The sequence below is a fragment of the Lytechinus variegatus genome, chromosome 12 (assembly GCF_018143015.1).
Source record: "Lytechinus variegatus isolate NC3 chromosome 12, Lvar_3.0, whole genome shotgun sequence".
In the NCBI taxonomy this organism is placed as follows: domain Eukaryota; kingdom Metazoa; phylum Echinodermata; class Echinoidea; order Temnopleuroida; family Toxopneustidae; genus Lytechinus; species Lytechinus variegatus.
Genome location: NC_054751.1, coordinates 18159187 through 18182460, shown reverse-complemented (window position 1 = coordinate 18182460; position 23274 = coordinate 18159187). Strand labels below are relative to the sequence as shown.

Below are 23274 nucleotides of genomic sequence, written 5' to 3'. Positions count from 1 at the left end.
GAACACGTGTTAGAATGCAATTTGTTCATGAACAAAGTTATATATCATAGATCATCATTTTAATGACATAACAAGGTTTAAACATACTCTTGTTAGTGATACTGAACAAGTTTGAATTACTTGTTAAACTTTTTTTTCATTAAATATGATTGTAAAAAGAGATATTTGACAGGTTAGGTTGTTAGTGACTCAGGTTTCTATGTTGATGCTTCGTATGAAGTATAATATGGCCTATTTGAACATAGACACACTTTCAATACCTAGAGCGCACCTGTTTTTCTTATATATAATCATGTTGGAATATCACATTTGTATCTTTGGTTTGTCTATCATCCGAGTATGATGGGAATTTATTAATTAATGGTAGATAGCGGTGTAGAGAGAGACACACTAGCAAACTTGGCTTATATATTGATTGTAAATTATTACATATACAGGACATTGGTATCTACATAACTTAAACCTACAACTGTACTAGATTTGTTTCACTTACATTATAAAAACATTTGTTATCCATTGCTGAATTTCCTTGGATAGTAATAAGGATATTTGATACATGTACATTATGTTATTGATACTTGATTGTTATTCTAATTTTCCTTTTCTCTGCATTTTACTGTTTCCTTTAAGTGCATAAGTCTGCACAATTTGAGATTAATTTTGTTTAGTTTAAGTGCATAAACCAGCACTGGTTTCTGAAGAATGAAATTTGTGTTGTGAATTTTTGAGTAAGGTTAACATTATATCTCAGTCTATCGTTACCACAATAATGGAAAGATTTATGCTAATTATTTACTATGAATTTACTGTAAATATGTATATAGGTTTGAAGTATTCGTTTGGGAGAGAGAATGAGCGTAAGAGAACACGGAACAATGGTCAATGTTTCACTTATCGTTTTCTTTTCTATTTTTCTGTATTTACTCTATGTTGTATATATTTACATTTCTATTTCTTTGTATTGACTTTATAATGTATATAGTTCATTGACCCCATGGTATCTATTCCTCTGAATTTGCTTTCTTTGATAATTTTTTTTTCCACAAGGAGGGGAGCCTCAATTTTCCAAAGAAAGGGGATGTAATGTAGTGATTGTATAAATCACTACATATACACAGTCTAGACTTCATAATGTATATGCCCCCTTCTCAGAACCATCCTTTTCAACCCCCTTCTCAGTACCCTTATCATTAATTTAATCCAAGCCATTAAAACCCTTATTGTTCATAGTCAAACAAACTCCAATCAGAGAACAAAGAACTGCCTTCCCCTTCCCAATAATTAAACCCCCTTTAGTCCTATATCCAAACCCTTGGATTATAATTTGTGTAGAAGCTTTAATATATATTGAGTGTACACCCAAGGCTTGAGGGGAGATAAGTTAAGATCATCACAGAGTTAAGATCTACATCGTCGTACGTTGTGATATGCTTTTCAACTCTACATGTAATATTGCTGAAGATTGATGATTAATAAAGTTTCTTGATTGAAATGTACATCGAACGTTCCTGCGTGGTCATTGATGCTCCCAACTAAGATATAAACGATCCCAACACAACAATACATGTAAAGAAAGACTATACGTTGATATTTTAGTGAATTTCCATTTGAATAAACACATCTGTATTTTCTTTTTGCCGACTATTCATTAAAAACATACGTTGATCCTCATGTCACTTTAAGGTAAGCGAAAAATATGGCTTCATTAAAATCCACCCCTTGGATTCACTCCTTGAGAGTGGAATTTTCTTTTAATTTTTGAGAGAACAACATACCTACATATATGTATGCACATTCGTGATCACGGTGACGTCTGATCAAACAGCGTCTAGAATGATAATTCCATTCCCATAACTTATCCTCTTTTGGGTAGAGTGCTTTTTAAAACCGTTCAAGTTAAGCGTGACCTTGAATAAGAGCACGGACCCCCGTTACCCAATATCCCCATTTCATACACATTTCCGAAAGAAAGGCCATTCAGTGCTTATTGGATTTAGAGCTGTAAAGTTTAGCATTTTTTTTTTTTACTAAGATTTAATTTGGATCTGAAATTCCCAGTTTTGCAGGTGGTACACACGTGTGCAAACATAAATGCAACACTCCATTTGATGTAGAATTGGCGCCAAAAAATGTATTGTCTTTTTCTAATGAATTGCCATACATGTACCGTTAACAAGTAATTATTTCATTTCATTTTTTTTCATTCATATGCCATATTGGAACAAGTTCTGATATGAATATAAAACGATGTAAAGAGGTTTAATAAACCTATAGTTATTTTAAGTGATGTTACAGAAATTTGAAACAAGAAAAAAATGTGTTTTTGAATAATTCAAATCCATCGCTATAATGAATTTGAAATTCAGAATTTATTTTCTTTTTAATTTTTTCTTGCTTGCCAAATAGGTTAGGTAGAACAATTAATGTCTTTTTTAAATCAATATTGTTTGGATGCTTGTCAATTAATTCAAGACAAGTAAGGCATTTTTTTTGCTTACGAGTATTTTTGTGCTATAGTCGAAAAGGATTTTGCTTGGAAAATTAATTTCCAGCCCCTTCCCTCCCTATTGGGTGGCATTATGCATCAGCCCCTATAATATCGTTCAAAGAGCACAATAAAGAAAATTAAACAGGTAACTGGCAAAGCATATTGGGGGCTGATAAAGATAAATCGTTAGAAAAGTAAGGACACGACTTTCCGAATGTAGACTAAATGTTTACACACTCCTATATGGTCCATGACTCTTCCCCGCCATGGTTAATCATGTTAGAAAAAAAAACAGATGTAAACTTTCATAGAAAGAGAGAAAAATGGAGGACTAAAATGAATGTGGAACCTTTCGATATATCGTTTCCTTTCGTTACCATTTTGAAATCAGAAATCAAATAGATGTTCTTGCATTTTGCATTATAAGCGCGTTATGCTCTATGTCGCAGGTCACGGGCCTAACTACAGCTGACAGGCAAAAGATATTCATTCGAGCCAACACATTCTCAATCTTTTAATATGATATTGCTGATTAACAAAGGGGAATAAATATTTACAGTCTAACACTGCTTTTAGAGAGGGTAACTTCTGCACTTTCCTTTTTTTCAAATTAGGAAGTTATATCTACTATTTTGGAACTTTTCCGTCTGGCGGAAGAATTAGGTCCAATTTACTGTCTCGAGGAATTTTATCCTGTCAGGAAATAGTCTTCACAAATGCCGATTTATTTTTTTAGATTAGCCGGTCCAGCAGAGGCGTCGATCCTGGGGGGGCAGGGGGGGGCGATCGCTCCACCAATGAAAATATTGGGGGGGCAAACATATCATTTTGCCCCCCCAATAATTCCGCATGTGCAACTAAAAAATGAATTAAGATTGTAATGTTACACGGAAATCAGCAAGCGAGATCGAGATACCAACTAGTTCTTTATTTAAAATCGTGCTCAAAATGTCCGCTTTTCAGATTGGAATATAAAAATTTTCAGCTCGCGCTTCGCGCTCGCATCATTTCTGTAGCAAAAACCCATACTTTTCATGATTAAATAGGTGAATAGAATGTCCTGTTTTCAGTTCTAAACCTCAAAAGAACTCCCGCTTCGATTTGCAATAATCTTTTGTTGGATATATATATCTTGTTCTTTATTAAAAATAGTCCATTAAATAGTTCATTTTTTCAGATCGAAATATCAAAATTTTCAGCTCGCGCTTCGCGCTCGCAGCTATTGTTCTTTTAGAAACCCATATTAATAATTGATACCAAAAATGTTTAGAATATCAAGCTTTCAGGTCAGAATATAAAGAAATTTCAGCTCTCTAACGGCACTCACATTATCTGTGTAGTGAAATACATGTATCTATCCCCCTCATGAGTTACTACAAACACTCCTAAACAGGTACCTTTTCCCTGTTTTCATGTCAGTAAAAAATTTCAGCTCGCGCTTCGCGCTCGCATTAATTTGTTGGTGAGGGTGAGATATATGTCTCTTTCTCATGAGTCACACACACACATATATATATACATATGATATAGGCCTATGTGTGTGTGGGAGGTGTAGGGGTGTGTGTGGGTGAGTTTGTTCGTTTTGTGGGATCGAGCGCCTTTGGAACGTTGATCCATGATTTTGCCCCCCCAATCTGAAAAATGGATCGACGCCCCTGCGGTCCAGGTACCCTTTTCTGGTCAGATATGGAATGTCAGATATCCCATCCACTGGTATATTCAACCCTGGAATTTCATCCTTATTTTTCATGATTTTTTAAAGTGCCAATTTAACACACGATTCTATGGGAATTTTTTAGGGCCGTGAAACCACAAGTACTTTCAGACTTGACCGCTGAGGTCGTCTTTCTATGACGAGAAAGGGGCGATGGGAATGGACGCGGTCGTTGACTAGTACCACTTCTTCAAACATTGACATTCTGTGAGTATAATTGGTGTATATAAGGCTCACTAGACTGATAAACAGTCATGACTCGCCTCCAGGAGAAACTAATGTCAGGCTCGTGGAATAATAAGATAAAGGTAACTTGATTGGGGCGGGGCTGGAAATTGAATCGAAATTTAGTGGAAGTTACAATGAATTTACAAATTTGAAAAAAAAAATATTCATAGATCATGAAGATGTATTCATCAGTAAACAAATAAATGAATCGGTTATAAAATAATATGTTTTCATATGAATATATACATACAAATATATATAGAGAGAAAAATAAAATATTAAAAGCGAAGGAGACTGGGACGGGGTGATAAAAGGATGTGGGAAGAAATGAGTGGTACGTGTTAAACAAGGTCACTGAGAGGGAGAGGGGAAGGAGAATAGGGAGAATGATGAATAACATGGATGTGAGAAGAACGTGCAGATTGTAAAGAGGCAAGAGCAAGAAGAGGACTAAAAATTGCAAAATAAAATAGATTGAGAGTAATTAGAACATGCATGCGTATTTATTCAACGTTTTTTTTTACTATTGAATTGCGCTCTACAAAATGATGACCATCATAGAATGACAATAAGAAAACTCCGAGTACAGACATATTATTCGTGAGTTTCAAATTTTCGACACCTATTTCAGATCATCATCAGGAACTGATGAATACGTGTATTTTTTGGAAGTAAGTCAATTGAATAACGAAGGTAAAACAACTCTAGATTAAATAAACTACAAGTACATGAAGTACATGTGTTTAAAACGAAATAAAGAGACATAAGATTACATAACATTTATCAGCGTCTTTAATGTTATGTAATCTCATTCCTCTTAATTCTGGTTAATAACTACTCTTGTAATTTATTCATTCAAGAGGTATGTCACCTTTGTTATTCTATTTATTTAGTTCATTATAAATACAAGTTTTCATGTAAATATCGGTTTCTGATGATGATCTGAAATAAAACGTCGAAAATATCAAACTCACGAATAGAGACTATTCGGAGATTTCTTCCTGTCATTTTATTTACTGATATGTGGCAATACTAGATTGTGCTCATCATCGTGATTATTATTTTGCCTTTGTAGAACATTAATGGAAGGCTAATTAATTTTTAAAATTGTATGTCTCGCTGATACTATTAATTAAAATATAATCCCTTTTTAATGATCTTGTTTATGATTCTAATAAAGTGCCATTTCTGTTTATTTTCCTGTCTTTTAATTTAGTCAGGAATGGGTGAGGGAATACAGTCACATCGCTTTACACACCTGGAAACGTTGCAATCTAATCAATGATTTACCCTTTTCATTTAAGGTTGGTAACCGCTTTGTACACGAAATGAATCTCGAAGTCAGCGGAAAAGCCAGCGATGTGAAAGAAAATCTTGACAAAGTCAGAATTAAGGTGAATGAATATCGATTGGACGCTGCCAAGATTCAATCACATGTTGTTTTAGACGATACCTTAGCACTATAGCTCTCCAACAAATTAGATGTAATAATGCACTCTCTCCACTTCGATTTGCACCCTAATTTTGCTAGGGCGAGCAAGAATTTTCGTCGTGCCTGGCGAAGCGGTTTGGATTTCGAAAGAGCGTCGCGTTTCATCATGTTCAGGTAAAGTTCAATTTCAACATGAAGGCACATCATTGAGGAACAAAGCTTCGAGATTTTTCGTTATGTAACCGCAATAAAGGCGTTTAAATTCTTCAATCAGATATCTAATATACTAAACTCAATCTAATAAGCAAAAAGTATGAGCAGTTGAATGTGGAAAGCAATTTACCTTAGAGGCCTAAATAATATACAATGACAATTCTTTTATAATCAAAACCTTGCTAAAGCAGTAATTTTCTTGTAAAACGAAAAAAGTCCTCCCCAAAATTATCATATTTTTGCGGTTTCCATGCCCTGTCTTGTTGGATATAAATAGAAAACATCTTCAGTCTAGACATGGAAATCTGTTGTATGGCCACGGGACAGCAATGATTTCAAATCAGTTATGCGCCCGGAGAATTTAACATTAAATCACTCGGGTCAAACAAGAATTCATGTGGCTTACTTTGGGCTCCCTTGCTCTTACGGAAAGTGGTCAACAACTTACGGAAGTGAAAAAAAAAGTACCAATTTTTATGACGTCACAATTTAGTACATTGAATGCGGCTACAGATTTAAAATCTAGATCTCGATCTAGAGTGCTATCAATTGAAGGTAAAAATATTATAGGTCCTTGCTCAATTTTTTTTTTTGGGGGGGGGGTCACTTAAAATTGCAAACTTACAATTATGCGCGAAGTGCTCTGTTCAACAGAACGTGCTGAGTTTTTCCGGAAGCCAAATCGATATAAATTTATAGCGATTTGGCGTCCTGAAAACTCAGCAAATTTCATTACTGATGCTTGTGCTGCATGTATAACTGAGGAAAATAGCTAAATGATTTTTAGCTGATGAAATTATACTATTTCGATTTGTGTCGGTGTATATGGGGAGTTACACATTTTAGACACCTCTTAGATTCATCAGAAATATTCTGATTTACTTAAACTGATGAGCTGAACGCTTCGATTGATTCCATAAGCCTGTAGATTCACAGTATCTGGTTGATGTCTGCTTTTCATTCAGTGCGCTTGTTTGATAACCGCTTACATTGGTAAATATAAAGTGAAGACATTTTGGACGCTGGCGCCTGTATAAGACGGTAGGGGGATGGACATTGTGAGATTTAATAACCAACCCTTTTCCATAGTGAGCCCCCCCCACACACACACACCCTCAATTTCCTTATTTCTATTATCTCTTTCATGCATACGTTAGATTTATTGAGGCATCTCCTTCAGAATAGACCAACAATGGTGGCAAACTGGCATAAAAAAATGGTAGTACTAAACTCTGTTCTCTTGGATGTTATTGGGAAAAAGGAATATGTCGGGTAATACCCCCCCCCCCCAGTCATGAGAGGGAAAATATCATTTTAGGGGGTATTGGGTTCGGGTATCGTTTACTGACGATATTAAAGGCTTTTCTAACGTTCGCCAATTTATTAACTTTATTTTTTTTCTCAAAAAATTAGGAGCAATGATGAACAAGAAATGAATATCAGCAGGTTGTACTCGGTACGTAAAGGTCTGGATAACACACCACATCCTTCTTTACAAATCAGATAAGCTAGGTGAACTAGAAAAGCAAAACCGAAATGCATGTACATCTGTCTGATTTCAGTCTAAATATTTGAGCAAAGACAATGATATCATAAGTCATTTCAGATATAGAAAAGTCATGGAGTCACAGCTATAATTGTAAACTTGGTATTAACATAGAAAGCAGCCACCATGATACAAAGAAAATGGAAACCTATCTGTTAAGGGAAGATAACCTGACGAAGGCATTATTTTATGTTCCTCTGATCGATCGATATCGTCTGCGAAATTCGATAAACCTCAAAAGAACTAAACATGCGCAACATTACTTTATAAGAAAAGGTACTTTCAGCATGTTCTTCAATTTGCATGTATCTCTTACTTCTACTTGGTATTTTGGTCCTCTTTGATGAATATCTAGGAAGCTGAGGCCAGTGGGGATCCCCTAGGTTCTTGGGAAACGATCCACAATAGAATCGTAATCAGATAGAGCTCTACTGTTCTTCAGGCTCCAATGTCCCTAACGACGCCTTCGCTTTTATATCTTCTTTTGCATCCTATATGTTCCTAATTTCTCTGTAGCTTTTTGAGCACACTCAGATGACAGATTGATTTTTTACACACAAAAAATCAACCAAGAAGAGGAGAAAATAAACAGAAATAAACAAGAACATGTAAAAATAGACATAAAATATAAGAATTTCCATACATGTAGAGTAAGCGCCGGCTACTGAAAAGAGAGGTGAGATTGTGAAAGGGGGTAAGTGGAATGACTGAGGGAGGGAGGGGTACATGTAGTGACCCAATAAAACTGAGGTAAGATGACTTATTAGATTTGACACCATATCTCATTGAGATATGAATGCAATACAGCTGCGTAGGAAAGTTAGTTGGCCTAGATATATCTTAAAATACTGCATGATTCTTCTCCATCTTTGCGATCCAGAACTGCCTGATTCTTCATTTATACCGAAGCTGAATTGACGAACATTTTCACATTAGCGGTGGGGAAAAAAATCTAAAAGGAAACAAAAATCCTAAAAGGGCTTCGGTTTCAAACTAACATGCTTACGGTTCTCCGCAAATAAGTGTCAATTTCAAATGTCCCCTAGAATCTTTAACCCAGTGACGTTTTTCTTATATACCCTGACACAATTCGGTTTCTTCCCGGAATGAGAACATTCACTCATTTTTCTCGTTTGTCCTCAAAGGTTATGCTTGAAAATCAAGACTTTATGTTTCAAACGTAGCATACACTTGATGAACATTATTTTTGTTGTGTCTCCTCCGTAAAATACCCTCCTGTAATGATGAACACTTATACTGTTTTTTATCAAAACGCCCCGACACACTTTAAAGGAAAAAAAACACAATTTTCCCGTTAAAATTGACCCAGAGATCGGTTCGTTGGAGTATCATTCCATACCTTGAAAAAAGGGACACATTAACAGTCAGGTGTGATCGTTCACATAATGATAATAACAGTAATAATGATAACGCTGATGATGTTAATAATAGTAGTAATAATGAAATAGTGATAGTAATAATGATAATGATAGTAACAATAATAAAAACGACAATAATAAATGCAAGTGCTGATGAGGTTGATGATGATGATGATGATGGTGATGACAACGACGACAATGATGACTATGATGACAATGACGGTGATGATAATGATGATGGTGGTGATGATAATAATAATTATTATTATAATAATAATAAAAATGATAGTAATATAAGTTTGATATGAGTTTTTTTTTCAAACCAATAACCAATCAGGTTAAAAAATAAAAATATCACCTGATTGGTTTGAATAAACTTATATCACACTTATTTGGGGACGGAGATTTCGTAAGGCGCCTGAGCCATTAAGTATCATAATAATTAAAAAAAGTCTTATCTTTTTTTCCAAGTGAAGATGTCTTCCAGTATGGTATTTCCGTACCCATTCCCGAATAAAGTGACGGTGCTTAAAAGTCATTTTACAGAAGTAAGCAATGATTATTTACTGGATTTCATATAGAGTTGGTGTATCGGTGATTAAAAAAAAAACCTTCCATATTCTAAGTAATTGATACAAAGAGTTACGTACTATAAAATTTGAATATAAGTCTACTAAAAACGAGTTGAAATGAGTAGGTATGCATATGAGATGAAGAGTGGCGAGCCTTAACACGTATGGAGCGACTAAAATTTCTCACTGGCGTCAGTTCAGAGAGTTGCTCATTTATAGAATATTATAAGCCTTATGCTGATAACTGACAATTTAGATCGAATGTCTAAAATATGCAAGGCTAGATTTTGGGGCGGAAAGTTTGTAAGGCGTCTGCGTCATTAAGTGCTATAATACTGGAATTAGGAACGCCCAAAGTATTAAATAAGTTTCATAATATTCATGAACCATCTAACTCTTAAAAGCATATACATGAAAGAGATTTAATGAAGAGGAAAATTCGTATCATCAGTCGTTCTCAAAGCTTCTTAACTGATGAAAATGATGCAAACAGGGATGAGATAACTTGCAGTGTATTTTATGAAAGTATGTTTTTCATCTAAGCTGCAGATATTTCGTAAACACGGCATGTCCCGCTGAAGTACCTTGATAACATTTACCACTTCTGCGCCCTCGTAACAAGCATAATTCTTAATATCAACGTGTCATAGTATTTATATATCTTTCCTGAACATTGATAAACGTTTCCTTTCTTTCGTTGATATTCAGCCTCGTTACTCTTACTGGATCACCTAATTTTTTAGTAAAATATATGTCGGGATTGGGTGAAACATAAAAGAAAGCTTGTGGGGTACAATCATTATGGGTAAAACGCATGTTTCTTCACTGGGTAAAAAAGTTGCACACAAGCATTCATGGAATTACACAGCACCCCTTGATTTTTACCAAATATAGACATCAATAGCCCCTTCCCCCTCCTCACAAATAAGAATTGTTTAAGCCTTATTAGATTATGGCATGGTACAAGGCATGACAATGACTGTCTTTTCACAATGGCCGTTGCTCTTATCATGTTAATACGTTTTCTTTGTTAGTTGAAAATATTCCGGAAAAAAAAAGGAATATTTCAGTGCAGACTGAATTGTAACAAGTCTGTTTGAACAGCAGATTTTTTTTTTCCTTTTTATGGTTTTCAAATCAACAATGTTGGGAAAGAAAATTTGCGAGATATATTTTATGTTCTGTCACGAAGATGAAGAGGTACTGTATCGAAAACCACTCTGAAAGGGATAGCAGGCCTACTTGTATAATATGATGGATGACATAATACAAATTAAGTATTCGATGTTTCATTGTAATTCCACAACTTGTTCGTAGGTTTTTGGCATCACATTATCAAGCAAATAAAGTAGAACATCAAAACATTGAAATTATGAAACCACTAATAGTTCCAGGGTATAGATAAAAAAAAATGTCTTATGCCTAGGACAGTATTTTGTAGGCCTGATGGGCATCTTGCCAATAATTCTCCTATAAATCTTTAGATTTGTTATCTGGGACACGTCATATGTAGAAAAGATGATAACCGGTGGCTCAATCCATTCCGGGAATTACTGGATTGAACAATGATGCCTGGTTGTCTGAGAGTAGGTTATGATTTATCATACGATTCATCCTTAAAACAAAGATTAAAATAAGAACGAATGTGAAAAGTAGAATAGAAAAAATGCAATGGCTCAGCCGATCGTTGACCATTACCGTGATCGAAATTAGGACCGGCAATTATGGTGATATTCACGTGACATACTTTTGCTGCAATACAGGAGAATATTAATCATCGACGGATGCTGCATGAAATTAAATAACACAATCCCCTTTCCAAATCGTTATAGTTTGTGGATTACAATCATATTATTCGGGAGTGGAGGTCTTACGACGCTAGGCATATACACACAAAGTTTACAAAGATAGAAATGGCATTAAGAATATATAAGGCGATCAAAATATGGAACAGATCCGGAAAGAAGGGACATCGATTTAAAAGGAAATTGCAGGGGAGGGGTGGTCAATCACCTGTACAGCTATTAAAAAAAACATTTACAGTTGTCTATTAAAGGTGTTTAATTGGGCCGATTTATTCCTTATTATACTGTTCCATGCTTTATACTCCATTTATATTTACTAAACGAGTGTTACTCTTATTGTTGATAAAAAAAAGTTGTTCCAACTCGAATTGTAAAGTCTTAAAATTCCCTTTCTGATTAATTTTTTTTATTTTGTACCCCGAGATCTAAAATATCGTACTGTGTCTTGCCCAGCAGAAATTGAATTGAATGCATTGTGTGTGTGTGTGTGGGGGGGGTACGCGTGTAAATTTGTGAGTACAATACTGATAAAGTTGAATATCCATCCCCGGCTATCACATTAAATGGTGTCAGAGTGAGCCACCCACCCCTACAACCGGGGGGGGGGGTGGAGACCGGGGTGCATGGGTCTACTTGCCCCTATACCTTCTTCACCATCTATTCCCACATAGTATTCATGATATTAGGATGACACATAATGAGGATACTCACGAGATGAATGACCTGAGAAAGGAGAAGCATCATTTCCAGGTCAATAGACGTGCTGAATTTCCTGACAGGTCGAAGAACTTTCGTGTAATTTTTGAATAAATCCGCCACCAGACGTTTGTGATCATCTGAGCCTCCAACCAGAGTCACGTGAGCTGTAACACAATCAAGACAGGATGACATTACTAGATTTACACATATCTCTTAAATGTCAAATGTTAAGATAATGAGAACATGGTTGATCCCCAATATTCACGTGTAATGACATGAATCGGAATAAGAACGGGGCCGACTAGCAGATTTGAGTATAAAATCTATTGTAGTGGATGCTGAACACGTACATATTCTTCACGATGTTGAAATTGTTCTTATTGCATGGACCTATCCACGGAGGATTAATATATTGTTACTGGGGATGCTGAACATTGTCACAGCAACCCCAGTAACAATAGATTATTTTGTAAGAACTTTACCCCCTTTGTTGTGTTAGAGAATAAAAAACAACATTTTTTCATTGTTATACAATTATCAGACATCATGTCTGATCCTAATGTTGTTTTAACGGTATCTCAGGGATATTACAAGGATCGAGGTTTTAAAAATATTCTTGAATATCGGCATCTCACAATTCCTTTATATATATCGACAACTTAATACGAACAATAATTTCATCAAATCCCCATTGAAAAATGCCGTAAACTGTAAACCTGTAAATAAACCGGTGAAAAAAATATATCTGACAGCAAGTTTGCGGAAATTAATAGTTTTTTCACTATAAACTCTTGGCAACGTGCTGCACGACTTTCTACCGTAATATAAGATGCCATGCTTTTTTCTATTTTCTATAGAAAAATCTGCACCAAGCTATAAATAACCTTTTCAGCTTATTAGAATCAATATTATTTATTATTATATTACATCATTACGATCGAGCCTTTCCTATAACAAGAATTTTTTTAATAGGTTATATGTTAAACAAATGTTAAATTAAATAATTTGGCATCTGTTTACCTTGTGGTGATTGCCATTGATTGTAATCTAACTGTTGTAAGTTTTGCTTCGAAATGGAAATGAAATAAACTTAATGTATCCTCAATATATTCAGTTAGAAATTTTGTTTACAACCCATTACAAAAGTGTATCACAGTATTGCATATTTTGCCTGAGGAAATGAAATGTTTATTGAATTATTATATTATATACGTGAACGCAAGGGAAAGAAGAACCCAAGACATAAACACATCGAAAAAGATATTTATAGCGTTTTCAGAAAAATTCATGACAATATTTTTCGATGTTCCACTGCACTGATGTTGCAAAATTCAATTGTAACTTGCAGTGACTGACATATATTCGGTATTATCACCCGTATCAGACATCTGAGCTGGTCATTTACAAAACCGTATTGCCCTAGATTCATAAATATCGGGAAGGGATAGGTATATTATTTGTATTTTCCTCGGTCTCATTGCGCATATTTACTTTGCATGCAGAGACGACGCAAAATATACCTTTGTATTTTCCCTGGTCTCACATCCGGGCATTTGTGGATGCGTATAAAGAGATACGCTTCATAGGATCTGCGCGCCAACAATATACGTCATAATAAAGACACCACTGGATCCAAGCGCTTGCAAGTACATCATAATGGTAAAGTGCAGAGCCTAGACCCTTATATTAACAAGACAACTATTTTAAAAAGAAAATATCACCATTATCACGATTTTTGCTCTAGATATCTGATTTGGATGATAATAAAAATATTGACTGGCTCTTCTTTCGGGGAACATCAAATATATTGCCCTTAAAAGCCCCATATTGCCCTCGTCTAAAGACTCGGGCCAATATGATTCTTTTGCTGGCAATATATTTGATGTTCCCCTCAAGGCCAGTCAATATTATATGACTAGCGAATTATTCCTCAAAAGTATAGTTTCGTCTGAAAGCTTTTTTTCTGTAACTAACATAACTTAAGGAAACTGAGACGTTCACATTGCTTGTATCTTCATGGTTATGTGGAATGACGATTTCTCGTCGCCATGGTTGTTTAATGTGAAAAGCGCCAAAGGCTTAAGCACAAAAATGGAATCCGTGTTATAAGATTTTCTGGTACCCATACTGTAAACCCTATTAATTTACATTTAATTCAATTTCATGATACTTAAAAAGGTATTCAAATCAAAACCCTTTTTATACATAGTAAAAGAAAAATAATGTGTAGCCTCATGAATTAGGCGTTCGGATATCATAAGTATTTACGCGGGAGGAAAAGAATAAAACGGAAAGAATAAAATATGTAAAAGAAATTAAAACAACATTTAAAAGACGCATAACAAGAAGAAGGAAGAGGAGGCGTGGGAGAAGAAGAAAATAAGATGAGAGAGAAAAGAGGAGGAGGAAGAAGACGAAGCAATGATACGTCTTTTCTTTACGACCAAAAATGCAATATGTATTTACTACTCTTCAGTGCATGGAACTGATTTTCCAGACCTGTTTGCCATCTTACCCACTGCTAACAATTCGTTTTCAAATTCTCATCACACGCATGAGTTCGCGTAATGATTTTTACACCGTAAGCCGGCTTTCTTGGGTCATTATTCAAACCCTTAAGCGACAGTATCATTATTGTTACCTTACAATAAAATTATTATGGTCAGTACTTTTATTATGGTCAGTACTTTTCTAAATTACTATTCGAAAAAAATATAAACGCCTCGTTTTAAATCCAAATAATATTAGGGGGAAATTTCCAAACTTTTGAACCGATTTTTGCTACTGTATTCAATACATATAAATAAATACTAATCATGACGAGGAAAAAAATGTGTGAACATTTCAGCATGATAGCAAAACTCAGATCATTGATAACACAGACGGCAATAAAGATGATGGAAATGATTTCTCCTAAATGTTTATAACCAGTCCATTTGAAGAAGCTATGCAACCGAAATGAATCATTACTAAAAGTGCTCTGACTAGCAACTAAGAGCAAGGTGAAAATTTCACATTTCCTTTCAAAACTATCCTGATTAATAGGAAACGCGTTTCTTTTTATCTCATGTGTAACACAATTGATATTGATTGAGCTGTATGTTTGTGTGAACGTGCTGTCTGCTCTTAAGATCAAGACATATGCAGCTGATTTTGTACTGATACGTGTTCTGCTGGAATTCTGCATAAAACCAAATTCGACTCACAGAATAAAAGTATAATTATAATTACAGAATAAAAGTATAATCATAAGCTAATTATCATGGATGGTATCAATGTTGAATAAACTAGGCGATCTATATGTGACTATCTTATCGAAGCAGAGCTGAGGAGAGATAGCATGTGCTTTTATGTTGCCGAGGAAGAGATCATTTGTCTTATCTATTGAAACACAATCGATTATTTAATTGATTATTCTGCACCAGGATGTTTTTTTTTTTTAAACGAGCAAACTTCCCTTTAAAATGACACCTAAACGGTAACTATGAGGCTGTACATTCAGGCAAAGCTTAAAAATATACTACCACCAGCGATTCTATATACTCCTCTGCGTTTATGCGCGAATATTTTCGCTTCAGTGGTGCGCGTGGGGGTAATGCTCGCTTGAAAACCGTTTACACTTTGAATTTCGGCTGCGTGAATACACACTCACGTGTTTTTTTTTCATTTTCAAAGGTAGTACCCGGTGAGAAAAACAGCTTTCATTGTGAGTATGACCAAGATAATGATGCGTTCGCTGTACACGCAAATGTATAGAAACCGTATAGATTACTATTGAACTATTGTGAGATTAGCGAACAGCAGACCATCCTTTTGTGTTTGGCAATAAACCTACTTTTTTCCATTTGACTCATTTTAAACCAATGAAACACAAATATTTTTGTATGCATAATATAGGGGCATGAATAGTCAATGATGTAAAATTGAGACCTAGAAACAAATCATGGGAGAGGGCCTCGGGAATGGTGGCGTGAATGAAAAGTGATGGAAAGAAGAAGAGAAAGCAATGGTGATCTGCGCAAATCCTACACATTTAGGTCGTGCTGGTAAATAATAGAGAAGACCAGGGGAGCGTTTCATGAAAGGACTTGTCGGATGTTTTATCTGACAAGTCCCATTTTATCCGACAGTTACCATAGGAACGGTGCCTCTCAGCCAATCAAAATCATGGAAAGATGTCAGATCTGACAACTTGTCGGATGAAAATATTGATGAAACGCTCCCCAGTTTCTTCCCTCGACCACAATATCACCCAGACTGGAGACCCCAGAGAAGTCACCTAAATTTACCGAATAAACCAAACCGCATCATCTCTCTAATGGATGTATGGTACACTGGCAATCATCCTTCTTATTTCCAACATTTACTTGGGCTGTGTATATCTTATTTTCAGATACCCGGAACAAAATTGTACTTCATCGAAACCGACAAGAACCTCCTAAATGTTTGACATGAACCAAGCAGCCGACGCAAAAAGGGTAGAATAAGTGAATACTTGAAGAAAAACAAGTGATTAATGGAGGTACCTGGTTGCAAATCAATCATACCTTTTACTCATCGCTTGGGGCACTCCAAACGAGGTGGGCATGATAAAAACCTTTCATGATAAACAAAACAAAAGTTAAGACTTACTCAGGAAGAGGTGAATCAAGACAAGAGAAGAAATCATGAATATTCGTCGGGAAGATTGATATAGGAAGGTACTCAGAACTGACAACATACAGCATTAGATCGGAAAGGCAAGACAATCATACATATTGTATTATGATGCATTTAGAGAAAAAAATAAATACTCTCTGGCATTTATGATTATTGGTCTCATGGGGAAGATGGGGCTCAGAACAAAATAGAATGAGAGTAAGCTGTATGACAACAGTCTTTTACATTTTCGAGGTTGTTGATAATTAGTGGTAGAATAAGTAGCATACAACTGCTACTCGTATTTTTAGTTATCTAGTTATTTTCATTCTAGCTGACAGAGTACTCAAGTATAAAAAAGCGCCACTACTTTCACTACAGTGACAGTGCTTTTATATCTTACCCAGATGGTTGTCCACTTCATCAGACATTTCTCTATTCGTCAGTGTATATGCTTCGCCGCCCCCTCTCCCTCTCTTGCACACACACACACACACACCCCACGTACATGTGCGCAACACACAAAAATCCCACACTTTAACTTCGGTCTCTGCATGTCTCTCTCTCTCTGTCATTTTGTACTTCTCATTATCCGATCCCCTATTACCTATTTACCAATTAATCTACGTGTCAGTCTATCAAACTACGTAAAGTATCTCTGATCTACTGTACCTGAATTCTATCATTTTGTTTCTATTATATCCCTTTACCCTCTCTCCTACATTCAACAGCTTTATGCTCCGTATCCTCACCAACTTTTGAAATTCATTTTGTCTTTTGCCTGGTCTAATTCCAAATTCCCTCTCAACTATAGCTGCGATACCCTGCCGTTATAATGAATATTCTCCATTTATTTTCCAACGTTATGTTCTTAACTTTTCATCCATCCATTCTCTCCTTCCCTGTTTCATTTTCCATTGTAAAATGGGGCCATTTGATATCACTACCCGTTCGCTATCGAATCAATCCGCACTAAGAACCCTTAATCGGTTTCCGGTAGCCGCTAAAAAGGGCATCCGAGTGCAATCGATTTTATATTCATTGGATTTCACGGGCATGTAGGATTTCGGTAGGTTAAAACAATGCCCCTCGTGCTATTTCACTCTGCTTAAAATGTACCTATCAGAGACCGTACCTACACTGTCCGTTATTCATATGTATGCATGTATATTTTTTTGGAATTAACAATTTTTATTGCCTTTGTAAATATATTTTTATTCATATTAGCATAATATGCACTATTTGATTTTTTGCATATTGTGGCTTTTGTTCAATATTTCAGACCATTGGTCATGGAATGTGACCTTTTAAATAATATATGTAGTTCATATGGCAGATCCACATCAAATAGCTGGTGGAAAAAATATGTAGCTGTCTGCAGTAAAATGAAAAACAATTTATGAAGACTCTTAGATAATATCTCAATGTTGTGTAAATCAACTGAATATTTGTTGGCATTAATTGATTTTCTGTCATATTAAGTATTATCTGTATTAATTATTCTTAATTGTGAGAGATGTGTATTTGACACAAAGTCACGTAAGAATCATCTGCAAGTTCAGGAAAAGAGGACAGGTTTTTGTCTTATAAACATATAGGAAAAAAATAGAAGAGGGTCAAATATGCTTCATTTGGGAACGCCAAAACATATAGCATACTTACGTATAATTTCAGGCTTACGCAACAACTATCTGCGTTTTTTTATTATTCATCTGTATTTGCCATTTGTCGTAAAACAAAGCATGAAAACATTAACAATACATCAACATAGGCTTAATTAAGACGGAAATAACATGTAAACGTTTAAATCGAAAGAATATAATCAAAACCCATGTCCTGGCAGGGAAAGTGTAAAACTAAAAGCCATTGGCAGGGAAAACAAAATGTAGTATATACACTATCTTATATTAAATAATACGCGACAATATATATATCTAAAGAAGGAAAGAAAAGGAAAAGAAGAGAAAGAGACACAGGGAAAGAGGAATAAAAGAAAGATAGCGAACGGAAAAAGGAATGGTAAAGGAAGAAATAAACATGGTAAGAGAGGAGAACAAGTTATCTTATATCGTGTGAGTAATACATAATATTAATATTGCAGAATACAATTTCATCTATTTTTTATACTGTTATAGAAAATGGGTTTGCTCATTTATTCATCAGTTCCATTATATTGTAGAAATGGTAAACTATCGAAAACCTATAATGATAAATAACATGAAAAACAAACAGGATATTGAAAGGAAGGAGGAAGAATAGGGACTAAGAAAGAAAAATGAAAATATATTACTTTGTTTAAATACGATCTTAAATATACAAACTACACTAACAATTTCTTGGTAGAATATGACTTGGAAACCTATTAAAAGCTGAATTTAAAATCGCTTATGAAATATTGTATGAAAATAGGAATCCATGCCAAAATGTGAAAATGATATTTAAAAAAGGAATATTTTGTCTATTATCTTGATTTTAAAGAAATCTAAAGAAGCTATCAAAACATTTTAACATTTAGATAAACAGCACCCTTCATGGACGTACATTAGATTAAGAAAAAGAAGGAAAAAAAATCAATACTGCGGCGATCATGATGACGATTGTGAAGTGTAAGCTTCCCGCTGTGTTGCTGTTATTGTCATAGTAGGTAGGTGAGTGTATATATAATAAAATATTATATGTCAAAGGGATATCCATTGTGTTTCCAAAATAAATCCATCTTTAAGGACTACAAAATTTATCGGGATTTCGGCTCCTAAGAAATGCTTTGAGGATACCAATAAAGATGTGTTTATATTGCCTCTCTGTGAGTTATTACCAAAGTTATTCCTAACTTTATAGCCTATTCATCGTTTGTATTAAGGAAACTAATCAAAATGTTTCTTGATCATTCGGTATAGACAAAGTGACCAGTCTAAACAAAGTCTAAGGACAGTATAGTGGAATGCACAACAAGACATAAATTGGTTCCGGAATAACCTCTTCCGGAGGCCATGTATCAATCTTTAAACATAAAAAAGCAAGAAAAATTCTGGCTATCCCATCTTCAGACAGGACGTAAAAAGAAACAATTTCAAATCATTTTATGATTTCTCTATACTTTTTAAGCTAAGTAATGGAAAAAGCAGTTTAATTTACTTCAAAAAATAATGAACTAAATTCGTAAATCTGTGGAGTTCTTCATATGATGCTACAAAATAAGAAGACAACAAATATGGGGCTTTACTACTTTTAAGCAAACTAAAAATATGGGATGTTTCTTATTACACCCTTCGTAAAAAAATAAGTAGAAGTTAATATCTTTCCTTTTAACATACGTTTTCGTTTATCGATTTTTTTCTTCTATTTTTCTATGTTCCCCCATCATGCCCATGCGATGTGCAACTTCCCAAAGTATTTATCGGCCGAGCACTTTCCCATATATGATTTTTATATGATTTCGCAACTTTCGCATGTGCTTGTCTTTGCGTGGAGGCACACTTGTTTATCAAAGTTCCAATCACGGTCTGTGCCTGCAGACTACTGTACGTACATGTACCGACCGGACTGCTGCAGCTATTATACTACTAGCTGCAGCCTGCGATGGAAAGACAGTTTAAAGATAATTCGTAATATCATACTTCTGTGCAAATGCATTTTCTTTTTCAGAATAGAAAACATGTAATTTCTCTTAATTCAATTGCTCTATATTGCTTTGGGAATTTATTATCAGGTTCTAGAATTATGAACTTGATTAATGCAGATATTATTCAAAATCAAGACAAACTGCAATATTTCTCTTAAATTATTCCCTAAATATTCAGTGGCGTAATAAGCTGAAAATTTTGAGGAGGCCAGATAAAACGTATTTATTAGAGTTGCGAGCGAGCAAAGTTTGTGGGCACAAATTTCGACTTTTTTATTACAAAAATCAAATTCTGTATCAGATTTTAACCTATCATATTTCACCATTCTCTCTTTCTTTTTTTTTCTTGGTCGTGAATTTTTTTTGTGGTGAGAGGCAAGTGCCTCCAAGCTCTCAATCTGTACGCTACTGCTACTGATCTATCAGTATTATATTGTTATGATTTTATGGATAATTTTCATAGAAACGACTGGTTAAGAAAACTACTAAACACATCGTCATGTGAAGATCTCCCCCGGCTCACCCCCCGGCTGTCCCAAAAGGGTGCGTTTATTTGACTCCCCTCCCTCATTCCACTCTTTCGAGAAAAGCTCCCCCGGTTTTCCCAAAAGGGCGCGGCCGCCCCCGCTCCGCGAACGCAGACGATGGTCAAAAGCCTTATTCAAATGTTAACCAAGTATGTTATCATTGAAAGGTCATTGCTTATATACAGTTGATGAATCACAAACATGAATCGGAACTGGGACATTCCTATTAATAATCAAGATGGCATTTGTTGCAATATGGAAAATAGACTTCAATGGACAGACCAAGAATGCATGATATACATTTTCTAGAGCTTCTTCTTGCATTTATAGAATATAACTAAACAAGTGATTAAAGTGATTACGTTTATTAAAGTACCAGCTGCATATAATTCTCCCAGATTTAACAATCGGTGGCACCTTCACCCGTGGTCACTCCTGCCGAAATTATCATGATTATGAATAGATTTGCCATGTGTTGCAAAGCCACTGTTGCCTATATTTTTGTATTGAGATTACGACACCGATGAGGTGTGTTCAAAGTTTTTCCCTTCCTTAAACAAATATGAAAAGGCTTACTCTTCGCCATCACTTCATACTTTTCATAGAACAAAATGCCAGTTTGGTACAAAATTGAAAACAAAGTACTCTCAGACCAACTCGCAATCATTATGAATACTTCATGTGTGGATGCGGTTTCATCCCGCGGTTTATGATTAATTCCTTACCAATGGTTGGTACCTTAATGTCTGAATGATATCTTCATGATGGATTGAGGGAAACCAATGCAGGTCATGAGTTGGAAAATTAAACCATATCTACCATTATTTCACTTCCGTTTGCAGGTCTCAAGCACCAGTGCACAAATTTTGTTTATCCATTTTAAAATCTTTGAAGTGTTTCGTCGCTGGGTTGAGGGAAATTAATTTATCTTCAAAGTTCTTGTAATATGAGAAAACCAGGAATCTGAACAAAGATTTTATGATGACAAAGATATTTTCTTTGTGTTTGCTTGATATGAGAAAACCAGGAATCTGAACAAAGATTTTATGATGACAAAGATATTTTTTGTGTTTGCTTGACAGCTGTGTCGTTTTCTTATGGATTTGACTCCTGTATCTTAAAAGAAGCAACTTGATTCCTCCATCACCATGTTAATATGCAGCGTACAAGCCATTTGTCTTTTTTTTTTTAAAAAGTAGTCTCTCCTCAAACTGCATGACGATAATCGTAACAGGCTGGTCCATGAGATAAACGCTAATCTTTTTGAATGCTCGGCTTGACCGATTGAATCTTTGAAAACAAATAGAAACTAATCCTTTGGCGAGCCTTTCTGTACTGAGAATGAGGTGAAAGTTTAAATATGATGGGATAAATCAGCGACTAAATTTATTATATACATGTAGGCCTACGATCAATTCCCGCTTTTCATTATGTTGTAATTCTTATGTATATTTTTGTATTTAAAAAAAATATATATTTCGTCCTGTGGGCCACGAATGATGTTTTTGTTCAAATAAACCATTTCTATTCTATTTTATTCTATTAATGATAACCTGAACATGGACAATTTTTTATGGCTTATCATTTGCATGAAAATGATATGAAGGGATTTACAGATCAACAATCATCAGAAAAATTTCGAAGTAAGGTCTTCTCTCCCGTAACTCCATCTCTCCCCAGAGTCTACATTCCTCTGTTTTTTTATGTTTTTGTGGGTTTTTTCTCTCCATCCCTCTCACTCAAACTGATGACTAATAAGCTACCAAGTGACTTTTTCACTTTGGTTTTTCTATCTTTTCCCAAGGGAACTTGTCATACTACCATGCGGAAACCTAATATTCCCATACAAAAATAGTTTCAAAAGTCATCATAACAACGGCTACAAATTGGAAACAGAGAGAATCAGATGATGTCCAGTCGAATGATCAAAATGCATCGCAAATCCCACTCAAAACTCGGTGACAAAATCATACCTGTGGAAAAATGTGAAATGAACTGCCAATATAATATTGCATTTGATTCAAATTCTTAGCGTTTATACAATCACTACGAATACCCAACGACGGGACTCTGTTCATGCTTTCTATATAGGTCAAGTACAAAGAAACTGCAAGTTTCTGGAAGTTCTCATTTGCGTACAGGTTCTAAATCAAACGCTATCATGAATTATCAACATAATTAATCATAGTCAAAAGGTGACAAAGAGTGTACTTAATTCTCATTTAAATCAAATCTTTCAGTAATCTAGAAGATTAACTATGGGTATGTTGATATCTTACTTAGTTGGTTGTGGTGTGTTGATATCTTACTTAGATGGTTGTGGTGTGTTGATATCTTACTTAGATGGTTGTGGTGTGTTGATATCTTACTTAGATGGTTGTGGTGTGTTGATATCTAACTTAGATGACGCA

The 23274-nt window shown here is 35.0% G+C and overlaps 1 protein-coding gene across 2 annotated transcripts in view; it reads right to left on the bottom strand.

Annotated features, from left to right (window-relative positions):
- Positions 1-12362, bottom strand: part of LOC121425110 (neuronal acetylcholine receptor subunit alpha-10-like) — a 38041-nt gene extending 25679 nt beyond the window's left edge. For both annotated transcript variants that reach the window (XM_041621088.1, XM_041621089.1), the window contains exon 1: positions 12089-12362. In XM_041621088.1, coding sequence (XP_041477022.1) covers positions 12089-12268 — 180 coding nt within the window. In that variant the 5' untranslated portion in view covers positions 12269-12362. The remainder of the gene's footprint in view (positions 1-12088) is intronic.
- Positions 12363-23274: the final 10912 nt, after the last annotated feature.